This window comes from Lissotriton helveticus, chromosome 11 (assembly GCF_964261635.1).
Source record: "Lissotriton helveticus chromosome 11, aLisHel1.1, whole genome shotgun sequence".
Classification (NCBI taxonomy): domain Eukaryota; kingdom Metazoa; phylum Chordata; class Amphibia; order Caudata; family Salamandridae; genus Lissotriton; species Lissotriton helveticus.
In genome coordinates this window covers 1010164995-1010188844 of record NC_136072.1, presented here as the reverse complement: position 1 = coordinate 1010188844, position 23850 = coordinate 1010164995, and the positions used below count along the sequence as shown (strand labels likewise).

The window sequence follows — 23850 nt, the reverse complement described above, 5'->3', positions numbered from 1 at the left end:
TTTTGCAGATGTCATCTATGGGGATGTTTCCTAAAAAAAACATAGACGTCCCTATTTTATGAGTGGAATGCGATCTAGGGGGAATTGTCAATGATCGTTTTGCTTTTACATAGCATGTTTGAATGCATTTTACTATCCACCGTGCAATACCCGATTTTGAGATGGGATTGCCTTTATGAGGTGGAGCAAAAGCCAAAAACAGTTGTTTTGTATTACGGAAAGGTTTTGTCCTTTCTGATAGAGTAATGCTCTTTTTTTTTTTTAAACAGATTTTGTCAGATTGCACATATGTTGCAGGGCTCTGTACCCCAGAGACAACTGCAGTATCAGGTTATACATAAGCAAGAAAGCAACGGACCTTTTCAAAGGAATAACCCAAAAACATCTGACATAAGGTATCAATTAGAATGTAAAGGAACCCCCCCCAACTCCCCCCTCCCACCCCCCGAGTGGCGCAAAGTCCACTGAGTCACATCCATTTATTTATTTATTTATAGTCTTGTAACGCGCGAGAATCAGCCCCGAAGGGGTATCTCCGCGCGTGGCTTCTGGGTGAGTTAGGCAAAACCATAAATCGGAAAAATACACAAGTAATGTAGAACAAAGAAGAAAAAAAAAGCACGCAGATCAAAACCGCATGAGCAAACACACACACACCGCAAATCCCCCCCCCTCCCCTCTCCCCACCCCACCTGCATCAGATCCTTGCCACGGAACCCAGCCATCACTCCACCGGGATATTGTCCGCAACAGCAGGAGGCTCCAGCCACAGACCTTGATAGACCGCCCATCGCTTCCATTTTTGTAGTGCTTGTGAGGACACCCCCCAACAACACAGATTGGCTGTTCAAGCCCCATACAAAAGTCCAAGCCGTGTTTCCAGGCGGCCACCGAAGGGGCCCGTGGGTCCTTCCATACCCTGGCTATATCTTGTCTTTTATATATATTGCCCCCAATCCCCTCCATAACATGTAGCATGGCGAGCTGTGGTGTACACGGAAGTGTCCACCCCAATACCTCCGACAGACAGGAAAAGACCCCCCTCCAGAAACGATCCAGAGAGAGACACTGCCAGACAGTATGCAAGAATATGCCCTCCTCCCCACCACAACGAAAACATTCTGGGGAGGCAATCAATCCCGCCCGCCACAGGCGAACCAGAGTGAAGTAGACCTGGTGTAGCTACTTAAATTGGATGAGGCGAAGACGCATTGCTATGGCCGCTCCCCGGGGGGCGGCCAGGGCCTCCCTCCAGTCCTCCTCCTGCATTGTACCAACATCCTCTTCCCAAACCCCCCGGAGCTTCTGAAGTGCTGGGGAGCAGTGGGTGACCAGCGACTGGTAAATACGGGAGATCTTCTTTGTCTCCAAATCCCCCATGAAGACCTTTGCTTCCAAAGGGCTAAACTCTGGTAGAGATTCAAGGCACTCCAGACTGGGGAAGAGTGCACGGCGGAGTTGGAGGTATCGAAAAAATTGAGACCGTGGCATACAGAATTCTCCCTGCAAATCTTGGAAGGACTTGAGTGACACATCCCTCATGACATCCCCCAGAGTTGATATACCTAATGCATCCCAACCCCGAAAGCCTTGCATAGACGCCAGGGCAGGCAGCCGCCCATTATGCCATAGGGGCGTTTCTTGGGTCAGGATATTCCACCACCCCATGCGCTCCAGCGACTGCCGCCAGATTTGAAATACTACCTGCGTGACCAGTGGCAGCGTACCCCGCAACCGCGCCGTGTAAAGCATAGTGTAGTGTGTGGGGCCCCATAAGGCGTCTCTCCAATGTATAAGCCGGGTCCCCCTATTCCTGAAGCACATGCGCAGCGCTACACGCATCGCATCCCCCTCCCACAGGAACTGCCCCAGCACATAAATCACCAGACGGAACCATCAGGGTGCGATCGGGTACGGGTGGTTCTGCAGCTGGTCAAGCAGCCGGGTGAGTGCAACCATCTTAAAAATCGCTGATCTGCCATATATTGTCAAGGGCATACGCGACCAAATCTTTATGTCCGCCCGAAAGCACTCCCAGATCGGAGCCAGGTTTCGCTCCCAGGAGATGGCCGGCACATCCGTAGGAATACACCCAGATACTTAAGGCCCCCCACCGCCACCTGGATCGTGGACGCCCACATGCCCACTCTCCCCCGGTCTCCCAGAAACTGCGGTGTGGATTTGCGGATATTCATGTATAGCCCGACGATTTCCCGAATATTTGCATGATCTACAAGAGCTGCTGCCCGATCTATCCAAGGCCGTAAGGAAAAAAAGTACATCATCCGCGTACAATGCGATACTGTCCGACAGACCCAGCGTCTACTCAAAACTCTTCATCTGAGCGTCAGTACGCACCCAAGCCCCCAGCGGCTCCATGGCCAGGGCGAATAAGTAGGGTGACCCCTACCTGGTGCCTCGTCTAATGGGGAAGCTAGAGGAAATGGCGCCAGCGACCGGTACCGACGCCGTCTGGTCAGTATAGAGCAGCATCAAGTATGACAAAAACCGTGGGCCAAAGTTGAGTCTATTTAGGAGAGCGAACAGGTAAACCCAACTCAGGGAATCGAATTCCCTGTCCATGTCCGCCAGTAGGAGCACAACCGGCTCCCCGGTCTGTCTCAGAGCCGCCATCGCCTCGCGCGCAAGTGTTATGTCGTGTCGTGTCGCCCTCTGGGGCATGAACCCGGCCTGGTCCGGGTGCACCAGTGCCGCGATGTGAGGTAGGAGATGATTAGCCAATGCTTTGGCCAAAACTTGGGCCTCTACATTTAGGAGGGAGATGGGGCGGTAGGAAGCGTGCTGTTCCGGGGGCCGGCCGGGCTTCTGGAACACCACCACCTCTGCATGTCTCCAGTCTGAGGGGAGCCTGCCCGTCTCCCTAGCCTCCTCCAGTGCCGCCCGATAAATATGGGGAGAGCTGCAGGGTATACCGATGAAAGTACTCACTAGGGAACCCATTGGGTCCGGGCGCCTTCCCGGAATTGAGCTCTCCCAGGGCACTGCCCAGCTCCTCATCTGTCAAGGGAAGCCCCAGCTGCAGACGCGTCTCATCCGACAGCGCTTTGGGCGGGAGATCAGCTATGAATTTATCAACCGTGGCCTCCGGCAGGCACTGCAGAGGGGTGTAAAGGTCCGCATAGTACGAGGCAAAGCTCTCCGCTATGGCCATAGGGTCCGTCATCAGCGCCCCACCCCCTTCATCCAGCACCCCCGGAAGAGCCTGAGGATGAAAGGCACCCTGGCAGAGCCAATGAAGCATCTTACCCGACTTGTCACCCCACTGACATATCCTGCTATGCGTTGCCAGCCAAATCTGCCGGGCCTCGTTCATCAGGAGAGAGGCGTAGGGCTGCTGTGCCAGGAGCAGATGGCGCGCCACCCGCTCCTCGCTTGCCTCCCGGCTTTGATGCTCGAGCGCCTCCACCTCAGCCTCCGCCCGAATCAATTCATCTCTACGCTGCCTGCGGGTCGCCACACACCAGGCTATGTCCAAACCCCGTAGAGTAGGCTTCACAGGCTCCCTTAAGGTCACGGCACAGGAGACAGACCCCTCGTTAATGGCAAGATAATGAGCGACTGCCGCCCTCATGTGTTTCCCGTAGTCATCATCCTGCAAATTCCATACCGAGAGGCGCCAGCGAAAGGGCTGCCGCTCCCGGCCCATCTGCAGCTCAATGGACACAGGGGAGTGATCTGAAAGCCCCCAGGGGAGAATCTCAGCCAAAACCACTCTCGCCGTTGTTTACCGGGGAACAAATATGTAGTCAATATTAGAGAATGTCTTATGTACAGCCGAAAGATAGGTAAACTCCCGCCTGACCCATGCATGTGCCGCCATGTGTCCACCCAGTCGAGGCCTGTCATCAGAGAGTGCAATTCGTGCGCTGGCCGCCACCCAGGCCTCCACCTACCCTGCTCCTGTTTTTGCCTGCGTCCAACACATTGTTCCAGTCCCCACCCACCACCGAGGCAACATCCGGCATGTCAGCCCATAGGGAAAGAAAGCAACCGCTCCACCAAAGACCACAGTGGTGGGGGGGCATACATACAACCCAGCACTAAGGGGTCTTCCCAGCCGTGCCCCGGATAAACTGGTAGAGCCCCTGCGCATCCACCCACTGCTGTGCATGTACGTACGGGACCCTGCGATGTACCAGAATCGCAACTCCCCTGGAGCCACGGGTAAACCCGGCGTGGAAGACCTGCTGAAAGCCATATTGCTGTAGACAAAGGACATTGGAACCCATCAGGTGAGTTTCCTGCAAAAAAGGATATCGGCTCTGGCCCTCTTTGCCTGACGGAGTGTAGCCCCCCGTTTAATTTTGTCCAGGGCCACGTGCGCATTCCAGCTGTTAGCACGAAGGGTACCCGGGGACACCCAACCCCCTACAGACCCATCAGCCATACGACCAAGAGCGATGCTAAAATTTAAATCTAATCTTAGATCTAAAATTTCCTACCACATTTACGCGGATGATACCCAGATTTATATCAAGATCACATCCAGGGAAGACATCATGAGAATGAATGAGACCTTAAAATTGGCATTACAATGGCTAACTGACAACCATCTGAAACTAAATGCACAAAAAACTGAATTCTTACTAATATCTCCACCAAAGAAACACACAGAAGTGAAGGAATGGTCCAATATGATCACAGCATTAAATTGCACCCCTACCCTAGTTGGCTCAGCGAAATCACTAGGAATCACACTAGATGAGAAACTAAACATGAAAGCCCATATCAACTCAATGGCAAAGAGCGCCCGCTACCATCTGAACTACATCAGAAAAGTGAAACCATTCATATCCAAAGCAGACCTCAAACTGGCAGTTCAGTCTCTAGTTATCGCGAGGATTGAATATGGATGTACGACGCTAGCAGGGCTACCAAAAATTTCAACAGCACCTCTGAAGGCATGTCTCAATGCAGCCGCAAAACTGATCACCGGATCAAAGAAATTTGACCATATATCGCCACACTTGAAGGCATTAAACTGGCTACCGTACGAAGCCAGAATCCAGCTAAAAATGGCATGCATAACCCACAAGGCGCTCCACCACAATACACCCAGCTACCTTGCTCAGAAAATTAAACTATCTGGAGGGAACAGATCAGCCAGGAGCACAAAGGAGCTGATGCGGAGACCAGCCATCTTCCGGAAGAAGAAAACTTACGACAGAGCTTTCTCAGGAGCAGCCCCTAGAATCTGGAATTCTCTTCCTTCAAACATTAGAAAGATTGAAGACACAGCATCCTTTAAGAGGGAAACTAAGATCTTCCTAATGAGTAAATTCCTTCCATAGACGAGGCGCAGGAAGTCAGAATTCATGTTCAATGACAGGAACTGAAACATACACAGGAAATAGACCCTTAGGATCGATTGATTCTGTTACACATTATATTTTCCTATGTACTAAACCTGTGTCATAATATATGTTGATATTCTTTGTAGAAATTTTTATTGATATTTTCACTCTATGTGCCATATATGTACCTACCTCATAATATTGTGAAAGTTACTACAACAATGCAGGACTATAACTACCTCATGTAATGTGAAGCGCTCTGATACCCAAGGGTCTTGTTCGCGCTATACAAAACTCTTAATAAATAAATAAATAAATAGATGCCATGAGGGGTTTCGGCAGTGTGTGTGTATCATGGCGGACCCAGTGTGAAAGTGCAACTCATACCCCAAAACAACCTCCCCCCAACAAGCACTCCAACCCCACCCCATACCTCAAAAACGCTGAAGTACCTGTCGCGGCAGGGTTGGCATCTGGCCCCCAACAGGGGGGCGAGTGCCGCCCCCGCCAATGGATCCCCAGTTTACAGCCCATAGCTTCCGGGCCCACCCCCCCACAAGTACCAGACAGGAGGGGATTTAGCCCACATAACGACCCCCTCTATCCAGATCAAGCATTCACACAGTCCATATAGAGGAACACCCCAGCACCATCATGGCGACAGATTAAGGATCTAATGTCTGATGCCTAGGAGCAGGGCCCCCCGGGCGGAGGCCTCACATGACATGGAGCGCCTCTGGGATCGAGATCTTCTGTTCCCCCTCCGATGCTGTCCTCAGGGACCCTTCAATTGCGCCTCACTTAAAGATGAGTCCGACTCCAGCCCAGACGGCGTGTGCACTCGCACTCGTACAGTTTCATCCGTCCATTTGAACACCTCCTTCGGAGTATCAAAGTGGGTGCGGGACTGGTACACCACTCTGAGGCGAGCCGGGAATAAGAGGCCATACGGGAGCTTGAGATCTCTCAAACGGGCCTTCGCTGTCATGAATGATTGGCGTTGCTGCTGCACAAGACATGTATAGTCCGGCAAGATCAGGATACATTGATTATCATAAAGCAGAGGTTCTTTGGCCAAGGGGCCTGTTTCCGTATGGCGTTCCGGTCAAGATAGTTCAAGAGTTTTGCAATTACCGGCCTTGGACGGGCCCCCACCAGGGGTTTCTGGATGAGCGCTCTATGGGCCCGCTCCACGACGAAACACCGGGACATGGCATCAGGAGGGAGCCAGCTTTCCAGCCATTGCGTGAGGAAGCGCTCCATGTTACCATTCTCGCAGCCCTCCGGAAAACCAACGAAACGCAGGTTGTTCCACCAGGCCCGTCCCTCCGCATCCTTAACTTGGAGCGCCAGGCCCTTCTGGATATTTTCCATATTTGCCACTTTTTGCTTCAGGGCCGTAACATCTTCTTCTACCCCTGAAATGCGGGTCTCCGCCTCGGTGATGCGGGACACTGCATTCCGCAGATCCTATCATAGTAACATGACATCTGAGCCCACCGCTCCAATCTTGGCATCAAGCATGTCTCTGGATTGGGTGATTGCCGCCAACAAAGCCGCGTTGTCCGGTATGGCCTCTTGTTGGCCCCCAGCGGCGGCAGCCGCCGCACCCGGGCCGGTGAATTTATCATTGAGCCCATGTTTAGTGGCGCCACCACAGCCCTTATCTCTCATCATGGCCACCTTCTGCGGGCGCCCCTCAGACACGGGCCAGGTCGGGCCAGCCGCCGACGCCGGGGCCCCCACCGCTGACACCCACCACAGGCCGGTCAGGGACCCGATCTGTCCTCTGCAGAAAGGCACCCCCAATATGGGGCCTGCAATCCGCCAAAGTAGGCCTCGACAGGTGATGGACTCCCCCTCCCGCAGCACACGTGGGGCCAGCGACTGCTAGCGTGACCTCACTGCCGGGTATCGCGCCGGGTCCCCCCTCCTTCTCCACTCTAGGACTCCCAGGCCACGTGGCCCAACCTTTAGCGCTTTGCCCCGGGCGGCCAGAAGAATGAGTCAACCCTCTCACACCCCCCGTGGCCCGAATCGGCCGCCGATCCCACACCCCACCCAAGGATCGCGTGGAGGGAGGTGGGGGGGGGGGCGGTGGGGGGAGGCACACAGAAGGAGGGAGATCCCCTCCGATACAGGCCCGTGACCATTCCTCAGGGCGCTCGCTGCTGTACCGAGTCACCAGGAATCCACTGGGGGCCCGGGAGACCCCTCTCGCCTGGTCCCTCCTCTCGACTACCGCACCTCCACACAGGGGCGTCCGCAGATCACACAGGCCTCGTGTCAGGCCCAACGCTGTAATGGCGGGCGGGTCACCACTCCTCTAGCCGGCGCTATCCAACCCGGAGGAGAATCACAGGGATGAGTGGCAGCGTGAAGGCAGGGCGGCAGACCCCTCGGGATCCCCCCATGCGGCCCGATCCTGCAGCCAATCGCCGGGCGTAGGTGCAAGCCCAGTGGGGAGGGAGGGGGGTGGCGGAAATATAATCAGGGCGGAGGAAGAAGGAGAAGACCCCGCCGGGGGCCCACTCGGCCGCCGACACCACCAGTCACCTTGCGGCAGACGGTCCCACCAGCGACAGGCACTGCAGACCTCGGGGTACTCGGCAGCAGACCCCTGCCCCAGTGGCGACACTCTTCTCCTCACCAGCTCGACCGTGAAAGCTGCCCCGCCTCCTCCTCCTCACAGCTCTCGTCAGAAGCGTCACCGAGCCCCCAGGGCGGCCGTTCCGCCCCTTGATTGCACCACTATCACTGGTCACCGGGGGGGGGGGGCACACAGGACAGCGCACAGCGCCTGCAGACTCAGGCAAGCGGTTCCCATGGCACTCCTCACACTCCGGGCTCGCCAAACTCCATGCCCCGGCTCCACAGCCTGCCTCCAGGCCGCACCTCGCGGGGACACCGGCTCCCAACTGCACCAAGCAACGCAATTTCAACTCAGAACACTGCGAAACGTCAACAGTGCCGAGATGCCACCTCCAGGACTGTTGGGAGGGTCTTAGGGGAATAGGATAATTGTAGGATTAGTAACGGGCTGGACGGAGATGGCTAGCACACATCCGCCATGATGGCCTGCTAAGCCACGCCCCAGAGTAATGCTCTTTTAACGTCTACGGTGCGTAGAGCACGTTCTGCCACAGAATCTGGTTGAGGGAAGAACACAGGCAACTCAACAGATTGGTTGATATAGCAGGCAGAAATCCTTTTGGGTAGAAATTTAGCATTAGTCCGAAGAACCACTTTGTTTTGGTGTACTTGTAAAAATGGTTCCTCTATGGTTAGTGCCTGAAGCTCACCTACTCTCCTCAGTGATGTATTAGCTATGAGGAAAGCGACCTTTCCAAGTGAGAAATTGCAGCTCACATTTGTGCAATGGCTCAAAGGGTGGACCCATGAGTCTGGTGAGGACAATATTGAGATTCCATACTGGAACAGGTGGAAGTGTTGGGGAATGACTCTTGAGTCCCTCCATAAATGTCTTCATATCAGGCACTCTGAAGAGATACAGATCTTGTCTATTTTGAAGGTACGCAGCTATTGCAGCAAGATGTAAACATACGGATGAGTACGCTAAATTTGAACGCTGTAGATGCAGTAAATAGCAGATGATGTTCTGAAATGAAGCAAGGGTTGATTTGATTGTTATTACAATAAATCACAAACTGTTTCCACTGCTGTTTAGAAAGCTCTTGTAGTAGGACGTCTAGCCTCTTTGATAATGTTCATGCAGTATGGTGTAAGATTAAGGTAGCCAAACTCTACGACTTCAGGTGCCAGATCGCAGGGTTGAGAAGACCAGGATCTGGATGTCGTATCTCTCCATGGCCCTGCATGAAGAGATTGGGTGTAAGATGTAGTTTGCGGTGAGTGACTACTGAGAGCTCCAACAGGGTGGTGAACCACGGTTGACGGGCCCATGAGAGAGCAACGTCCAAAGCTTCCGAACCACTAGTGGAATAAGTGGGAGGGGCGGAATAAGTGGGAGGGGTGGAAAAGCATACGCAAATATCCCTGACCAATTTCAACCATAGTGCATTGCCTCTGGACAATGGGAATGGATACCTGGAGGCAAAGCTTGTGCATTTTGCGAGGTATAATGGGAGGGGGAGGAGGGTTAGTGCCCACATATTTGCGTTTTAAAGGAATGTGGTTGTCCTCTTCAATGCTCATTTTTCTTTTCTCTGGCATTTTTACATATATATGCCCAGTATCTGGATGGATAACCAGTTCTTTATGTTTTGGATCCGTGTTTGCAGGGTTAACATCGACACAAGGCTCTTTAGATGGAACAGTTGTCTTCTCTTTAGATACCACATTTTTCGGCGTTGAATGTTTCGGCTCCGAAGCTTCCAATTCTGAAGATTTCGGTTTTCGATAAAGTGGGAATAGCAACAACAACATGCTTTGATTTCTTTGCCTAAGATTTCGGTTTGACATCGGTATGCTTGGATTTCGATGCAGAAGATTTCAGTTTGACTTCAGTATGTGGCCGGAAGGCTTTGATTTATGTTTTGGTGCCGGGTCAAAGGGCGGGGCATCCAAAACTTTTTCTCGGTCCCAACCTTGGCCCAAGGGCAGAGGAAAGGCCGGAGCCTATTTCAGTAATAAGTGGTAGGGGAAGGGAGTTTCAGTACTCACGATACGTTGACTTGGTGTTACTTGGTCTTCATTGTCAGATTCGGCTTCGGACAAAGAAATGTGTTCTTCCTCTACTTCGGCTTCCTGCACGTGGGATTCTTCACGGTCGGAGTCTTCTCCGAAGATATACGATGCGGAGCCACTTTGATGATGCATTTTGGGACATCAAGCCCCACGGTCGCGGAGCATCTTCTTTTATCGAAATGATCGGCACGCATCGCAGACTCGTTCGTCGTGTTCCGGGGATAGACAGAGATTGCACACTTTGTGCAAGTCGGTGCGAAGAAATTTAGCACGATACCCCGGACAGAATTTAAATGGAGTCCGCTCTATTCGATTCGGGTAGGCCTAATAGACCTCCACGAAACTTCCAATCGAAGACTTTGACTTGAAACGATACTCGAAGATGGGAAACGCAATCGAGAAACAATGCCGTTGAGGGTAGTGGATTGCATGTCGAAGGGAATCCAAGAAAGGTGTCGAACCGGAGCACCGCAATTCACATCCGAACTTGATGGCAGAAAAAACAATCTAACAATGGAGTGGATTCCCATGCGCACTATCACCAAAAGGAGGAGTCACCGACCTTGTGACTGGAAAAACTTCTTTGAAGAAAAACAAAGTGCAAACATCTGGACCCAACACTAGATGGCAGGCTATGCAAAGCATGTGATCTACAGCTCGCATGGTGGAACCTTTCAATATAGATTTTGTCTTTAGCTTATACTTGTGGGGAATATAGATGTGCCCCATCGGAATTCGGAGGGCGTGGATCAATCTATACCGATTTGGTGTCGGTGTGCCGCTCTCCTATCCCTAAAGAAGTTTTTTTAACCTTATACTTGTCCCTGCATTTTATTAAAGTTTCCTCTTTAGGAACTAGAGAGAATTGTATGATTCACTTCCCACATCTTGACACTGTCACCACTCAGACAGTCTACCTCCTGGGGGAGGATGTTGTCACTTTGAGAACAGAACACTCAAGTGACTAAACCCGATGATGTTTCTATCCACCATATCACACCTAGTATGATGATATACGCCACTGATTGTGAAGACGTGGTTGAGGGTCTTTGAGACAAACTTCTAGGAGATCCTGTCAAATGCTTTGTGGCTCACACTCCTTTTGGTTAGGAACACTGCAATGGGAAACTGAGTGTACTTCTACTTCGCTCTCCCATTTCTTGATTAAGGGTGGACTTCTAAATAGTCAATACAAGGATGAAGACGGATTAACTTTTGTTCAAATGAAAAGTCTAGATGTTTAGTGTACATAAATTTAAGAGTCAAGTCTACCAGCTTCGTCTAGCTCTCAAAACAGTGTCTTGGACGGGATATTTTCCTGAACTGTTACTTAAAGAAGACCCACTAGGATGTGGGATCTAAGGAAAATACAACAAAGTTAAAACTGTTAACTGAGTAATCACTGCTGCTGATTACGTGGGCCATTTCAGGTTAATAATTTTATCCTTTCAGGGTGAGTTAAGGCATTATTGTTGTGCAGTTCCAATATTATATGTATGTTGTTATGAGTTTTTAGTTAAAAAGTAGATCTAACCCATTGAGCTTTATGAACTTACGCTCTTCCACTTCTTGTTTCAGATACTCCAAAGCCCGGGTGTATGCAGACCTCAATTCTTCAAGTTCTTTGCTGGAGTCTTCAAAAGAAGAAAAAAAGAAATTACTCTATAAATACTTTGTACACCTTGGAATATTGAGAGATCTGCAATGGAGCAGCAGCTGGCTTTACCTAGTGGTACAGGCCCAATCCCATCAAAATTTCAATCGACTGGCCTTTACCTCTCCCTCTCTCCTGCATCTTCTAAGGATATGTGGGGATTGCACAGATAATAAGAGACACAGGCTGTGGGAGAGCAAAAAATGTGCGGCATCTTTCCTAATAAGATAGGGAGCGACCTTTCACCCTTTTAGGCACGTCGCTCCCCACGCCGCACAACACCACCTGTGTGCCCGTGCCCTTAGCCCAGCTGCCGTTCGAGGCCCTCCTCCAACCGCAGGCTACCACCTGTGCCTCATCCCTGGTGGCCAGTGGTAGGCCTTAGGTTCCTCACTGTTAATATATTGCTTTTGTTGTCATAGTTTATTTTGCCTTCGTTTCAGTCCTCCTTTTTCCCCTCTTGTGCCATTCTGTGCCCTTTCTTGCATTCTGTACCCCTCGCCATTCCTCACTCTCATTCCCGCCGCTGCGTTCCCGCCCCCCGCTCTCCCATTCGTCCGCTCCCACCTCCCAGCTGCTCCTCCCTCCCACCTCCCCTTCTTATGGCGGCGGCTGCGCGCCGCTGGCTCGCCTAAGGCAAGCCCATATGCGCCCGTCCGCGCACAGCGCCAAAACCCCTGGCCCCCGGAAACGCCACCACACCCGACGCCGCTACGATGCCACCACCATCCACGCACTCAACATCGGACAATCACACACCTGCTTCCTAGCCGCCCCGAAGCGCACCCATGGACCCTTCTCCTGCTGGAACTGCAGCTTCACCAGCATCCACCCACCAGGAAAGAACCCAACTACCTCAGATGCCTTCTTCTCAAGTCAAGTCAAGTCAAGAAGATTTATATAGCGCGCTACATACCCATAGGGTCTCAAGGCGCTTGAGGAAGGGTGGGGAGTTACTTGTCAAATAACCACGTTTTGAGTTGCTTTCTGAATGCTAGGTGGTTCTGAGTAAGGCGAAGGTGATTGGGAAGTGAGTTCCAGGTTTTAGCTGCCAGGTAGGAGAAGGATCTACCTCCCATGGTGGTTTTGTTGATGCGAGGTACAGTGGCAAGGGCTTGGTTGGAGGATCGTAGCTGGCGGGAGGGGGTGTAGAAGGAAAGTCGTGTGTTGAGGCATTCGGGTCCGATTTCGTAGAGTGCTTTGTGTGCGTGGGTTAGGAGCCGGAAAGTAATCCTCTTATTGATGGGAAGCCAGTGGAGGTTTTTCAGGTGACCAGAGATGTGTTCTTTACGCGGGATGTCTAATATGAGCCTGGCTGAGGCGTTCTGGATGCGTTGTAGTTTATTCTGGAGTTTTGCGGTGGTACCGGCGTAGAGGGTATTTCCGTAGTCCAGTCGGCTCGTGACCAAAGCGTGGGTGACTGTTTTTCTAGTTTCGGTGGGGATCCAGCGAAATGTTTTTTTGAGCATGCAAAGGATGTTGAAGCAAGATGAGGAGACGGCGTTGACTTGTCTGTTCATCGAGAGTGAGGAATCCAGGATGACGCCCAGGTTCCGTGCGTGGTCCGTTGGAATGGGTGCTTTTCCGAGGGCCTCTGGCCACCAAGAGTCATCCCAGGCGGAGGGGGAGGTGCCTAGGATGAGGACTTCTGTTTTGTCTGAGTTCAGTTTCAGACGGCTGTGCTTCATCCATTCGGCTACTTCTTTCATTCCTTCATGCAGGTTGGTTTTGGCAGTGTTAGGGTCTCTGGTGAGTGATAGGATCAGTTGAGTGGCGTAGGAGATGATGTTGAGGTTGTGTTGACGTGCAATGACCGCGAGGGGGCTCATGTATACGTTGAAGAGGGTGGGGCTGAGTGAAGATCCTTGTGGTACGCCGCAGATGACTTCAGTGGCTTCTGACTTGAATGGTGGAAGGCGGACTCTCTGGGTTCTTCCGGTGAGGAACGAGGTGATCCATTCCAGTGCTTTTCCTTGGATTCCGACGTTTCTGAGGCGTTGAAAAAGGGTGCTATGACAGACCGTGTCGAAGGCTGCGGAGAGGTCGAGGAGGATAAGGGCAACTGTGTCTCCATTGTCCAGAAGAGTTCGAATGTCGTCTGTTGCTGCGATGAGGGCGGTTTCAGTGCTGTGCTTGGCTCGGAAGCCGGATTGTGAGGAGTCGAGGGATTTGTTGGTTTCGAGGAATGCGGCGAGCTGGTTATTGATCGCTTTCTCGATGACTTTGGCCGGGAATGGAAGGAGTGAGATAGGGCGGTAGTTTTTGAGTTCGGTGGGGTCAGCTGTGGGTTTCTTCAGGAGGGCGCTGAGTTCGGCATGTTTCCAGCTTTCCGGGAAGATTGCGGAGTTGAGGGAACCGTTGATGACGTCTCGGAGGTGCGGTGCAATAATGGAGTCTGCTTTGTTAAAGATGTGGTGAGGGCATGGGTCTGTGGGGGATCCTGAGTGGATAGAGTTCATCAGACGGATGGTGTCCTCAGTGGAGATTGGCTTCCAGTCATTGAGGATGTTCAGGGGGGGTGGGGGTCCTGCAGGGGGTTGGTAGGGTTGGTCTTCGGGTCGGTTGTCGAAGCTGTTGTGGATGTCTGCAATTTTGTTGTGGAAGAATGAGGCTAGGGAGTCGCAGAGGGCTTGAGAGGGGGTGATGTCGTTGGAGTTGGCTGAAGGGTTGGTAAATTCCTGGACGATGTTGAATAATTCCTTGCTGTTGTGGGCGTTGTTATCCAGTCTGTCCTTGAAAGCGGCTTTCTTGGCATTCCGAATTAGTTGGTGGTGTATGCGGGTGGCGTTTTTGAAGGCGTCCTTGGTGCTGGTTGTTGGGTCTTTTTTCCAGGCCTTCTCAAGGGAGCGACAGTGTTTCTTGGATTTCTTAAGGTCATCGTTGAACCAGGAGGCCTTCTTGCTGCTTACTTTGATTTGTCGTTTTTTCAGTGGTGCTAGGATGTCGGCGCTGTTGGATAGCCATTGGGTGAAGTTGGTGGCTGCTTGGTCTGGGTTTGAGGAGTGGGCTGGGGGGTTTTGAAGAAGCGAAGAGATCTGGTCGATGGTGATTTTGTTCCAGTTTCTTTGCAGAGTAGGTTGAGGATGGTTGTTGGATGTGGGCTTGTTGTAGGTAAAGTGAACACAGCTGTGGTCAGTCCAAAGGAGAGCTGTGGTGTGGCTGAAGGAGACATGTTTGCTGGAGGTGAAGATAGGGTCGAGTGTGTGACCTGCGATGTGGGTGGGGGTAGTGACAAGCTGTTTAAGTCCGAGGTTGGCGAGGTTGTCCGAAAGGGTGGTGGTGTTGCGGTCGTTGTTCTTTTCAAGGTGAAAGTTGAGGTCTCCCAAAAGGATGTAGTCCTTGGAGGGGAGCGCGTGTGGAGTGATGAAGTCCGTGATGTCTTCACTAAATTGTGTGCGGGGTCCTGGTGGCCTGTAGAGGAGGGTGCCTCTGAGTGTGGTCTTGGGGTCGATGTGGATTTGGAAGTGAAGGTGTTCAGAATTGGCGAGATTGATGTCTGAGGTGGTTGAGATACGGAGGGATTTCTTATGGACGATAGCGATGCCTCCACCTGTGTGGCCTGTGCGATCCTTGCGAATGATCTTATATCCTTCCGGGATGGCAATGGTGATGTCTGGGGCTGATGCGGCGTTCATCCATGTTTCTGTTAGGAAGGCGACGTCCGGAGAGATGGTGTCTAGTAGATTCCAGAGGTCAATGGCGTGCCTGTGGACCGAGCGGGTGTTGAGCAGGATGCATTGTAGGTTGTTGGTGTCGGCTATCTGTTGTGAGATCGTAGAAGAGGAGTTGTTCTTGGTGCTGTCGAACTTGCAGGAGTTACAGGAAAAGGGTCCATGGGTGTGTCTAGGGGCGGCTTGGACGCAGTTTGGGGAACGGCTGGGGTTGAGGGCTAGGAGGGTGGTGGCATCGTAAGTAAGTCAACACCCGCTCCACCCGCAAACACGCCGTTGAACTCTGGGATCTACTCGACTCAACCTCCCCAGAAGTCGTCTTTCTGACGGAGACCTGGCTGAACCCCTCCTCGGCACCCGGCATCGCCATAGCCATAGCCATAGCCATAGCCATCCCAGACGGCTACAAGATCACCCGCAGGTATCGCACCAACAGGGAAGCAGGAGGAGGAATCGCCATTGTCCACAGGAACACTCTCAGAGTCTCGACCAACACCGACAACACCCTCAGCACAGCCGAACACCTGCACTTCCAAATCCACACCAATCCCAACACTACCCTCAGAGGAACCCTCGTCTACAGACCCTCCGGACCCCTACCACAGTTCAGCGACTCCAACACCGACCTCATCGGTACACAAGCCCTCGCCTCCACAGATTACATCCTTCTCGGGGACCTGAACTTCCACCTCAAGAACAACAACGTCCGCAATTCCACTACCCTGATAGACAACCTCAGACTCCGACAACTCGTCACAACACCCACCCACCCACTCCGCCGGCCACACACTTGAACCCATCTTTTTATTTATTTATTTATTTAATGCATTTTTATAAAGCACGGACTTTACCCGAAGGTGTCAGAGCACTGTACAATAGAACCAGTTATGTTACATGAGAGAACGGTTGCAGAATTAAAATAAACAAAATAGCATGCCATAGAATCGGAGCGACGCAGGCAAAAGGCACACAATCTCAAGCACAGCATGAACAGACTGTACAAGCAAAAATAAGAATAAATATGACAAATTATACAATGACTACAGAACTTCCTGCCGAACAATAGCAGGCCATAGAATCAAAACAACGCAGGCAAAAGGAACACAATATCAAACGCAGCAGGCACAGGATGTACAAACGAAAATAAAAATATTTGTGACAAATTTACAATGACTAAAGAACTTCCTGGTGGGGTCTGAGAAGGAGGGAATTAGTTCTGAAAGTGTCTTTGGAATAAAAGAGATTTGAGGTCAGCTTTGAAGATCTGGATAGAGGTGATGGCACGGAGCGAAGGAGAAAGCGAGTTCTAGATTCTCACCGCATTACCTGAGAACAATTGTGCCAACAATTTTTCCCTTTTGAAGGAGGGGGGTTCAAGAAGAAACTTTTCCGCATTCCGAGAAGGTCTTGAGCCTCCAGAAAGTTTGAGTTTATTCGCCAGATAGCGAGGGGAGGAAGAGTGCAAAGCTTTGTGGGTGATGCACGCTGTTTTGTAGATAGCTCTAGCCTCGATGGGAAGCCATCGGAGAGAAGACAGGATAGGAGTGATGTGGTCACTACGTTTGGACCCTGTAAGGAAGCGAGCTGCTGAATGGAGGATGGATTTGAGGGGGGAGAGGTGAGATTTGGGGAGGCCAGTCAGAAGAGAATTACAACAATCCAGTCTAGAGAGAACTAGCGATTGGACCAAGGTTTTTAGGTCATTCTCCGGGAAGAACCGACGAATCCCCGATAAAAGGCGCAGTTGATAACGTGCGCTTTTGGCCATGGAGTTGATGTGTGAGATTAGGTTGAGTCTTTTGTCAAGTATGACACCTAAGGATTTAGCGCAGTCCACAATAATGGGTTTACTGTTGAGTACATTCGATTGATCCATCCAGGATTGAACAGGAGGCCGAGAGAGAGAGCTAGATAAGAGGAGGAATTCTGTTTTGGAGGGATTGAGAATGAGTTGGTGAACTAACATCCAGTTGTGAATAGTATTGAGAGTAGAGCTGAGTAGTGAGAGATCATGAGAGGAAGACACCTTGAGGTAGATTTGGGTGTCATCCGCATAGAAATGGTAGAGGATTCCAGATTTGCTTAAAAGGTTCCCTAATGGTTCCAGATAGAGATTGAACAGAATGGGAGCAAGGATAGAACCTTGAGTGACGCCTTGACCAACCACCAGTGGAGACGAGAGACTGTTTGCAATCTTGATCATTTGGGATTTGTCAGAGAGGAAAGAGGCAAACCATTTGAGTACTGTGCCTTCCACGCCCATTCTCTGTTGAAGAATGTTAAGGAGGGTGTTGTGATTAACAGTGTCAAAAGCTGCAGAGAGGTCAAGAATAATCAGAAGGCACGATTCCCCCGAGTCGAGAATATGCAGCGCATCATCGATCACTTGCAGCAGGGTTGTTTCAGTGCTGCAGTTTTGAATGAAGCCCGACTGGAACATGTCGAGGAGATTATTGTCCATAATGTGTTGGGAGAGTTGTTTTGCAACACATTTTGCTGTGATCTTTGAAAGAAAAGGGAGATTGGTGATGGGGCGGAAGTTATTGAGGTCATTTGCATCTGCAGAGGGTTTTTTTTTAGAAGGGGGGTAACCTCTCCTGTTTTGAGGACAATTAGGAGGGATCCTTGACTGAGGAAGAGATTGACTAGCCTGGTCCAGTAGGAGAGAGTGTTAGTATAGAAATCAATGGCGATGCACTGGGAATGGGGTCGAAGGAATGGTTGGAGGGTTTGGTTTTGCGGATGCATTTGAGGAGATCAACCTCTGAGATGGCGGCAAAGTTCTGCCAAGTGACTACGGATTTTCGCTCCTCGATGGGGGTGGGGTGGTTGACCTGTTCCACCAGAGATTTTACCTTTTGATCAAAGAATATAGCGAACTCAGTTGCTTTGTTAGAAGCATCTTCAGGCTTGATGGTTTGGGGAGAACAATTAGGGTTTTTGATGAGGTAGAAAAGTTTTTTGGGTCTATTTTTAGCTGAATTGAGGAGGGATCTAAAATGTGATGTTTTTTCCTGGAAGATGTGCTTGTGGTATATGGATCTTGCTGAAGGTAAAAGAGAAAGGTTGGGGGTGGATGGAGATTGTCTCCAGTGCTTCTCCAAGATTCTAAGGTTTTTCTTTCGTCATAGAGAACTTTGTTGAACCAAGGAGCTGATGGGGTGGGTCTTTTCCTTTTGCTTTGGAGTGGAGCAACCTTGTAGATTTCACTTGCAAGGATTGAGAGGCAAAGGGGAGTGAGATCGTTGACATCTGTATTGGGGTCTAGACTAGGAAGAGAGACTGCAAAGCAGAATCACATAGAGTCTCAAGATCAATGTTTTTTGTGTTGCGGAACCACGTAGAGGCTCTTTTGGGTTGGCCGAGAGTTAAAATGTGAGAGAGGTGAAAACAGAAGGGAATGAGGAAATGGTCAGACTCGTCAACACGGATGGGTGACGCAGTGGTAATCTGGTCTCATTTGGAAATCACAAGGTCCAGAATTGAGCACTTGGCATGTGTAATTTCCGAGCAGTGTTGTGCAAGATCGTTAGCTGAGAAAGGTTGCAAGCTTGTTGGCAGCCGAGTCTTCCACAGAGCCCCAGTGGAGATTGAAATCGCCTAGGAAGATCTGCTTGTCGCTCTGTGAAAATTGGTCACTAATGAAGTCGATGAATTCCTCGGTGAAGGAAGAGCAAATTACCAGGCGGGTGGTAGATGGTATGGAACCTGAAGGGTGTGCCATGATGAACTTGGAATTCTAGGGAGAGGCATTCAAAGGTGCGAAAGAGGGTGGTGGGCAAGGCTTTGAATTGGAGGGTGTTTCTGAAGAAGAACGCGACACCTCCTCCGATCTTGACTGGTCTGTCGTTTCTGAGAATAGAGTAGTCAGTAGGTAACAAAAGATCAAATGAAGTGTGAGAGGAGTCATTAAACCAGGTCTCAGTGAGAAAGAGCATGTCGAGATTGTGGTGAGTGATGGTTTGTGTTTGGTTGCAGATCTGCAGTTATGGAGCATACAGTGTAGCTCTGATGCAACTGTTTTGATGATGTGAGAGTCTGTACTGATGAGGGGGATAGGGATTAGATTCCTGAATGAAGGTGCCCCTTGAGGGGGAGGCTGGCCCACGTCTCCTTCAACCACACCACCGAACTCCAATGGACCGATCATCGCTGCATCCACTTCACCTTCCGGAAACCCACCACGCACCACCGCACCTAACAGATCAACCGCCGCTGCTGGAGCAAAGTCACAGAAGACCAGCTAACCACCACCCTCGCCCGGAGCCCACTAGCCGACCCTACCGACCCAGACACCGCCAACCGCAATCTCAGACAATGGATTGACGAGTGCGCCAAACACCCTCGCCCGATCAATAAACCCTCTAACAGACACGCCAACAAGAAAGCCAGCTGGTTCACTGAAGACCTCCAGGCCTCCAAGCAGACCTGCCGAAATTTAGAGAAGAAATGGCTCATTGAACAGACACCGGACAGCTACGCAGCCCACAAGAACACCACCCGCAGTCACCATCACCTCATCAGATCCGCCAAAAGGGCCTCCTTCAAAGACCGCCTAGACAACAACGCAAACAACAGCAAAGAGCTCTTCAACATCGTGAAGGAACTCTCCAACCCCAACGACTTCCCACCTTCGCAAGACCTATGCGACTCCCTTGTCACCTTCTTCCATCGCAAGATCGCTGACATCCATGACAGCTTGAACGTCACGACCGCCCCGACAACCACTGAGCCCTCCGACCCGACGTCCACCATCGTCACCGACCCCCTGCTCTCCTGGACCAACATAAACAACGACGACACCATCAAAATCATGAACACCATCCACTCCGGATCTCCATCAGACCCATGCCCACACCACATCTTCAACAAAGCCAGCACCACCATCGCACCCCAACTCTGGAAAGCCATCAACATCTCCTTCGAGACAGCAACCTTCCAGGAGAGCTGGAAGCACGCCGAGATCAACGCCTTACTCAAAAAAACCAAGGCTGACTCCAAAGACCTCAAGAACCTCTGGCCCATCTCACACCTCCCGTTCCCGGCGAAGGTCATCGAGAAGACCGTCAACAGACAACTGACCCGCTACCTCAAGGAGAACAGCATCCAGGACCCGTCCCAGTCCGGGTTCCCTAGCAACCACAGCACCAAAACTGCCCTCATCGCAGCCACCAATGACATCAGAGCCCTGCTAGACAACGGAGAAACCGCAGCCCTCATCCTCCTGGACCTGTCAGCCGCCTTCGACACTGTCTGCCTCTGCACTCTATGCACATGCCTCCACGACGCTGGGATCCAAGACAAGGCTCTGGACTGGACCACCTCCTTCCTCTCCGGCAGAACCCAGAGCGTCCGCCTCCCCCTTTCTGCTCCGCAGCCAAGATCATCTGCAGCGTAAGCCAGGGCTCATCCCTCCGCCCAATATTGTTCAACATCTACATGGCACCGCTCGCCCACGTCGCCCGACTGCACGACCTCAACATCATCTCCTACGCCGACGACACCCAGCTGATCCTCTCCCTCACCAAGGACCCCCTCACCGCCAAAACCAACCTCCACGAAGGAATGAAAGCCGTCGCCGAGTGGATGCAGAACAGCCGACTGAAGCTAAACTCGGACAAGACGGACGTCCTCGTCCTCGGCTCCACCCCCTCGGCCTGGGACGACTCCTGGTGGCCGACCGCACTGGGAACAGCTCCAACACCCACCGACCACGCACGCAACCTAGGGTTCATCCTCGACTCTACTCTCTCCATGACAAAACAGGTCAACGTCTTCTCGTCCTCCTGCTTCAACACCCTCCGCCTGCTCCGCAAGATCTACAGGTAGATCCCCACAGAAACAAGAACGGTCACCCAGGCCCTCGTCAGCAGCAGGTTGGACTATGGAAATGCCCTCTACGCAGGAGCCTCGGACAAACTCCTGAAATGACTCCAACGCATTCAAATCGCCTCCACACGCCTGATCCTTGACATCCCTTGCTGCAGCCACATCACACCCCACCTGAGTGACCTGCACTGGCTCCTCGTCAACAAGAGGATCACCTTCAAGCTCCTCACCCACGCACACAAAGCACTCCACAACACCGGACCAGCATACCTCAACAGACGACTCAGCTTCTACACCCCCAACCGCCAGCTCGGCTCCGCCGACCTTGCCCTCGCCACAGTCCCCCGCATCCAAAGAGCAACCTTCGGCGGCAGATCGTTCTCCCACCTCGCCCCCAAGACCTGGAACACCCTCCCCATCCCCCTACGGCAGACCCAGGACCTCCTAACCTTCAGAAGACTCCTCAAGACCTGGCTATTTGAGCAGTAGCAGCTTCCTCCCAGCGCCTTGAGACCCTCACGGGTAAGTAGTGCGCTTTACAAATGTTCTAGCTGTATCTACATACCAATCAATCAATCAATCAGAACTGCAGAAGAGGAAATAGTCTATAACCCCTCTCTTCTTCTGCCTTGTCAAACAAAGAAAAGCAATGTAGCAGATCCGTAGAAGATTCAGGGACTTCAGAGGCTTGTTGCTTCTTTCACAGCTTCTGCGGTCCATGGTTGTTGTTACTGCTGTGCCAGTGACAGCCAAACATGGACAGCTGGAGCATGGAGGAGCGGTGAAGGGAGAAAACAAGTTATCAGTGTTGTAGAGGTTTTTTTTTATGACGACACCCTGTCCTTATGAAGGCGAATTTTCTATTAGCCTTAAGCCTGCTACAGTGGGCTACACTGCCACTCAAGTCCCAATTCCTTGTTATTGGTCCTAACTATCGACTAGGGCAATAATGTTGAGACAGGCTTTAATGGACAGTATATCCAGCTTCGGAAAACAACAAGGCTACAGTTTTCACAGAGTCAAAGAACAACAACTTCATACATTTGTGATTAAAGAGTCTTTTACAGATAAGGAAGTTAGAGACTTAGAGGTCAGAAGAACTCACAACTGACTTAAAAAATATTACTTTTCCACACACTTAGCTACTTAAGGAACAAATGATGCCAGACAGAAATTATACAAAGTTCAAAACAACTGTCAGTGCAGCAATGGTTATGTGAAGTTAGCCAAGACTTAAACAATGGAACAGTAAACATTTGATCACAATAAAAATTCCTGCACATGCAACTACAAGTTCCATACAAGATAAGTATTTGTGATATAAACCAAATCTTAGAAATTTGTTTTGAACCACACAAATCTAGAACGCTACAGCACTGGCATGGAATTACCTTGTGAGAAGTTAACTCTTCTTCTCAGGTAGTCCAGGTAGGCTTGCCAAATTTCAACATAGTCAGTTGCCTGGATGAACCCAGCATTTAAAGCTTTTTCAAAGTTATCTAGAAAAAAAACAGAAGAATATGGTTTTGTGTTCAGTCAAAGAAACAGACTATTCACAAAATGATTGTAGGATAGTCTACCGCAGGACATACAATGGCGCACTCGATGTGTGGCTATCTGTCCCACAGTGATATCTCTGTTACGCTTCTTAGTTCTGTACCCATGCACAAATACTTCAAACACACCTTTGGTTTTTTGGATTGCTTGCCTGCGTTTTTGAAGAGCAGTGTCATTTGGAGGATTGTGTCCTCAATGTGATACTTCAATGGGCACTTCTTGGTGTCGTTTTTTTTTTTGCATGGGAGAAAGGGGCGCACATATCTCAGTGTTTTTCTCCAATAGGAGTGTAGGAGAGTAGGGTCTGCTTCCTATGGTCTCCCCCACTTTTTGCTTTGCTTTACTGGTTTTCGTCTTAGATGTGGCTGTGGGCCTGCTAATCAGACCCACAGCCCAGCTGCACTCTCTCTAAATTCACACCATGTACTCTAGGTGCATACACGATTGGGAATTGGTTCACCTTGTCAGCCCCTGTAGAAGTGTACCCTAGGTACTCAGGGCATAGGTGTAACCAAGGCCTACCAGGGGCTGCAGCATGTATTATGCCACCCCTGACTGGCCACTCAAATAGACACAACTGGCTGATCACTCAGCTGGGGCAAGGTCGTGTAATCACCCCTTGCTTAGGTATGGTATTCCTATACCTACTTATATATAGACACATAGTAACCTATAAGTCACTCCTATGGTAGACCTTAACAATCCTGGATGCAGAGTGCTTGGTTATGTGTGAGATGGTGCTCTAGCATGAGCTGAGCCTGGCTGCAGCTTTCGGAACCATGTCCTTATAGCTGTTCTATGATATTGCCATACCATATACTCTTAAGTGTATTATGAACCTCGCTGTTAAATGCTAACTCTGGTTTGGCTTTATCAAAACATGTCGTGTAAGGTGTCATACGCTTTGGAATACTACCCCCTCGCCAATTCTGGCGACGGGGGTAGCATTCCACCCTTCTAGAGGGAGAAGACATGTTGTTGCTGACTATCCCGGTTAAAACTAACCAGAGCCCCAGCATCACAAAATGGACGCTGCTGCCACCGACACAAGTCTGACCTCCTGCTGCTGGGAGTCCTTCCAGTCACGGAGGTTTGGACAATAGGTTTCCTGCCTGGGGAGGTGCGAGCACCACCCCAGACAGGACTTTGTGTATTG

General features: G+C 50.9%; 1 protein-coding gene across 1 annotated transcript in view; it reads right to left on the bottom strand.

Annotated features, from left to right (window-relative positions):
- Nucleotides 1-23850, bottom strand: part of SART3 (spliceosome associated factor 3, U4/U6 recycling protein) — a 542493-nt gene that overhangs the window by 297857 nt on the left and 220786 nt on the right. The window contains exons 9-10 of the mRNA XM_078667411.1: nucleotides 22529-22636; nucleotides 11540-11617 (exon numbers count right to left, since the gene is read on the bottom strand). Of these exons, the coding sequence (XP_078523537.1) occupies nucleotides 11540-11617; nucleotides 22529-22636 (186 nt within the window). The remainder of the gene's footprint in view (nucleotides 1-11539; nucleotides 11618-22528; nucleotides 22637-23850) is intronic.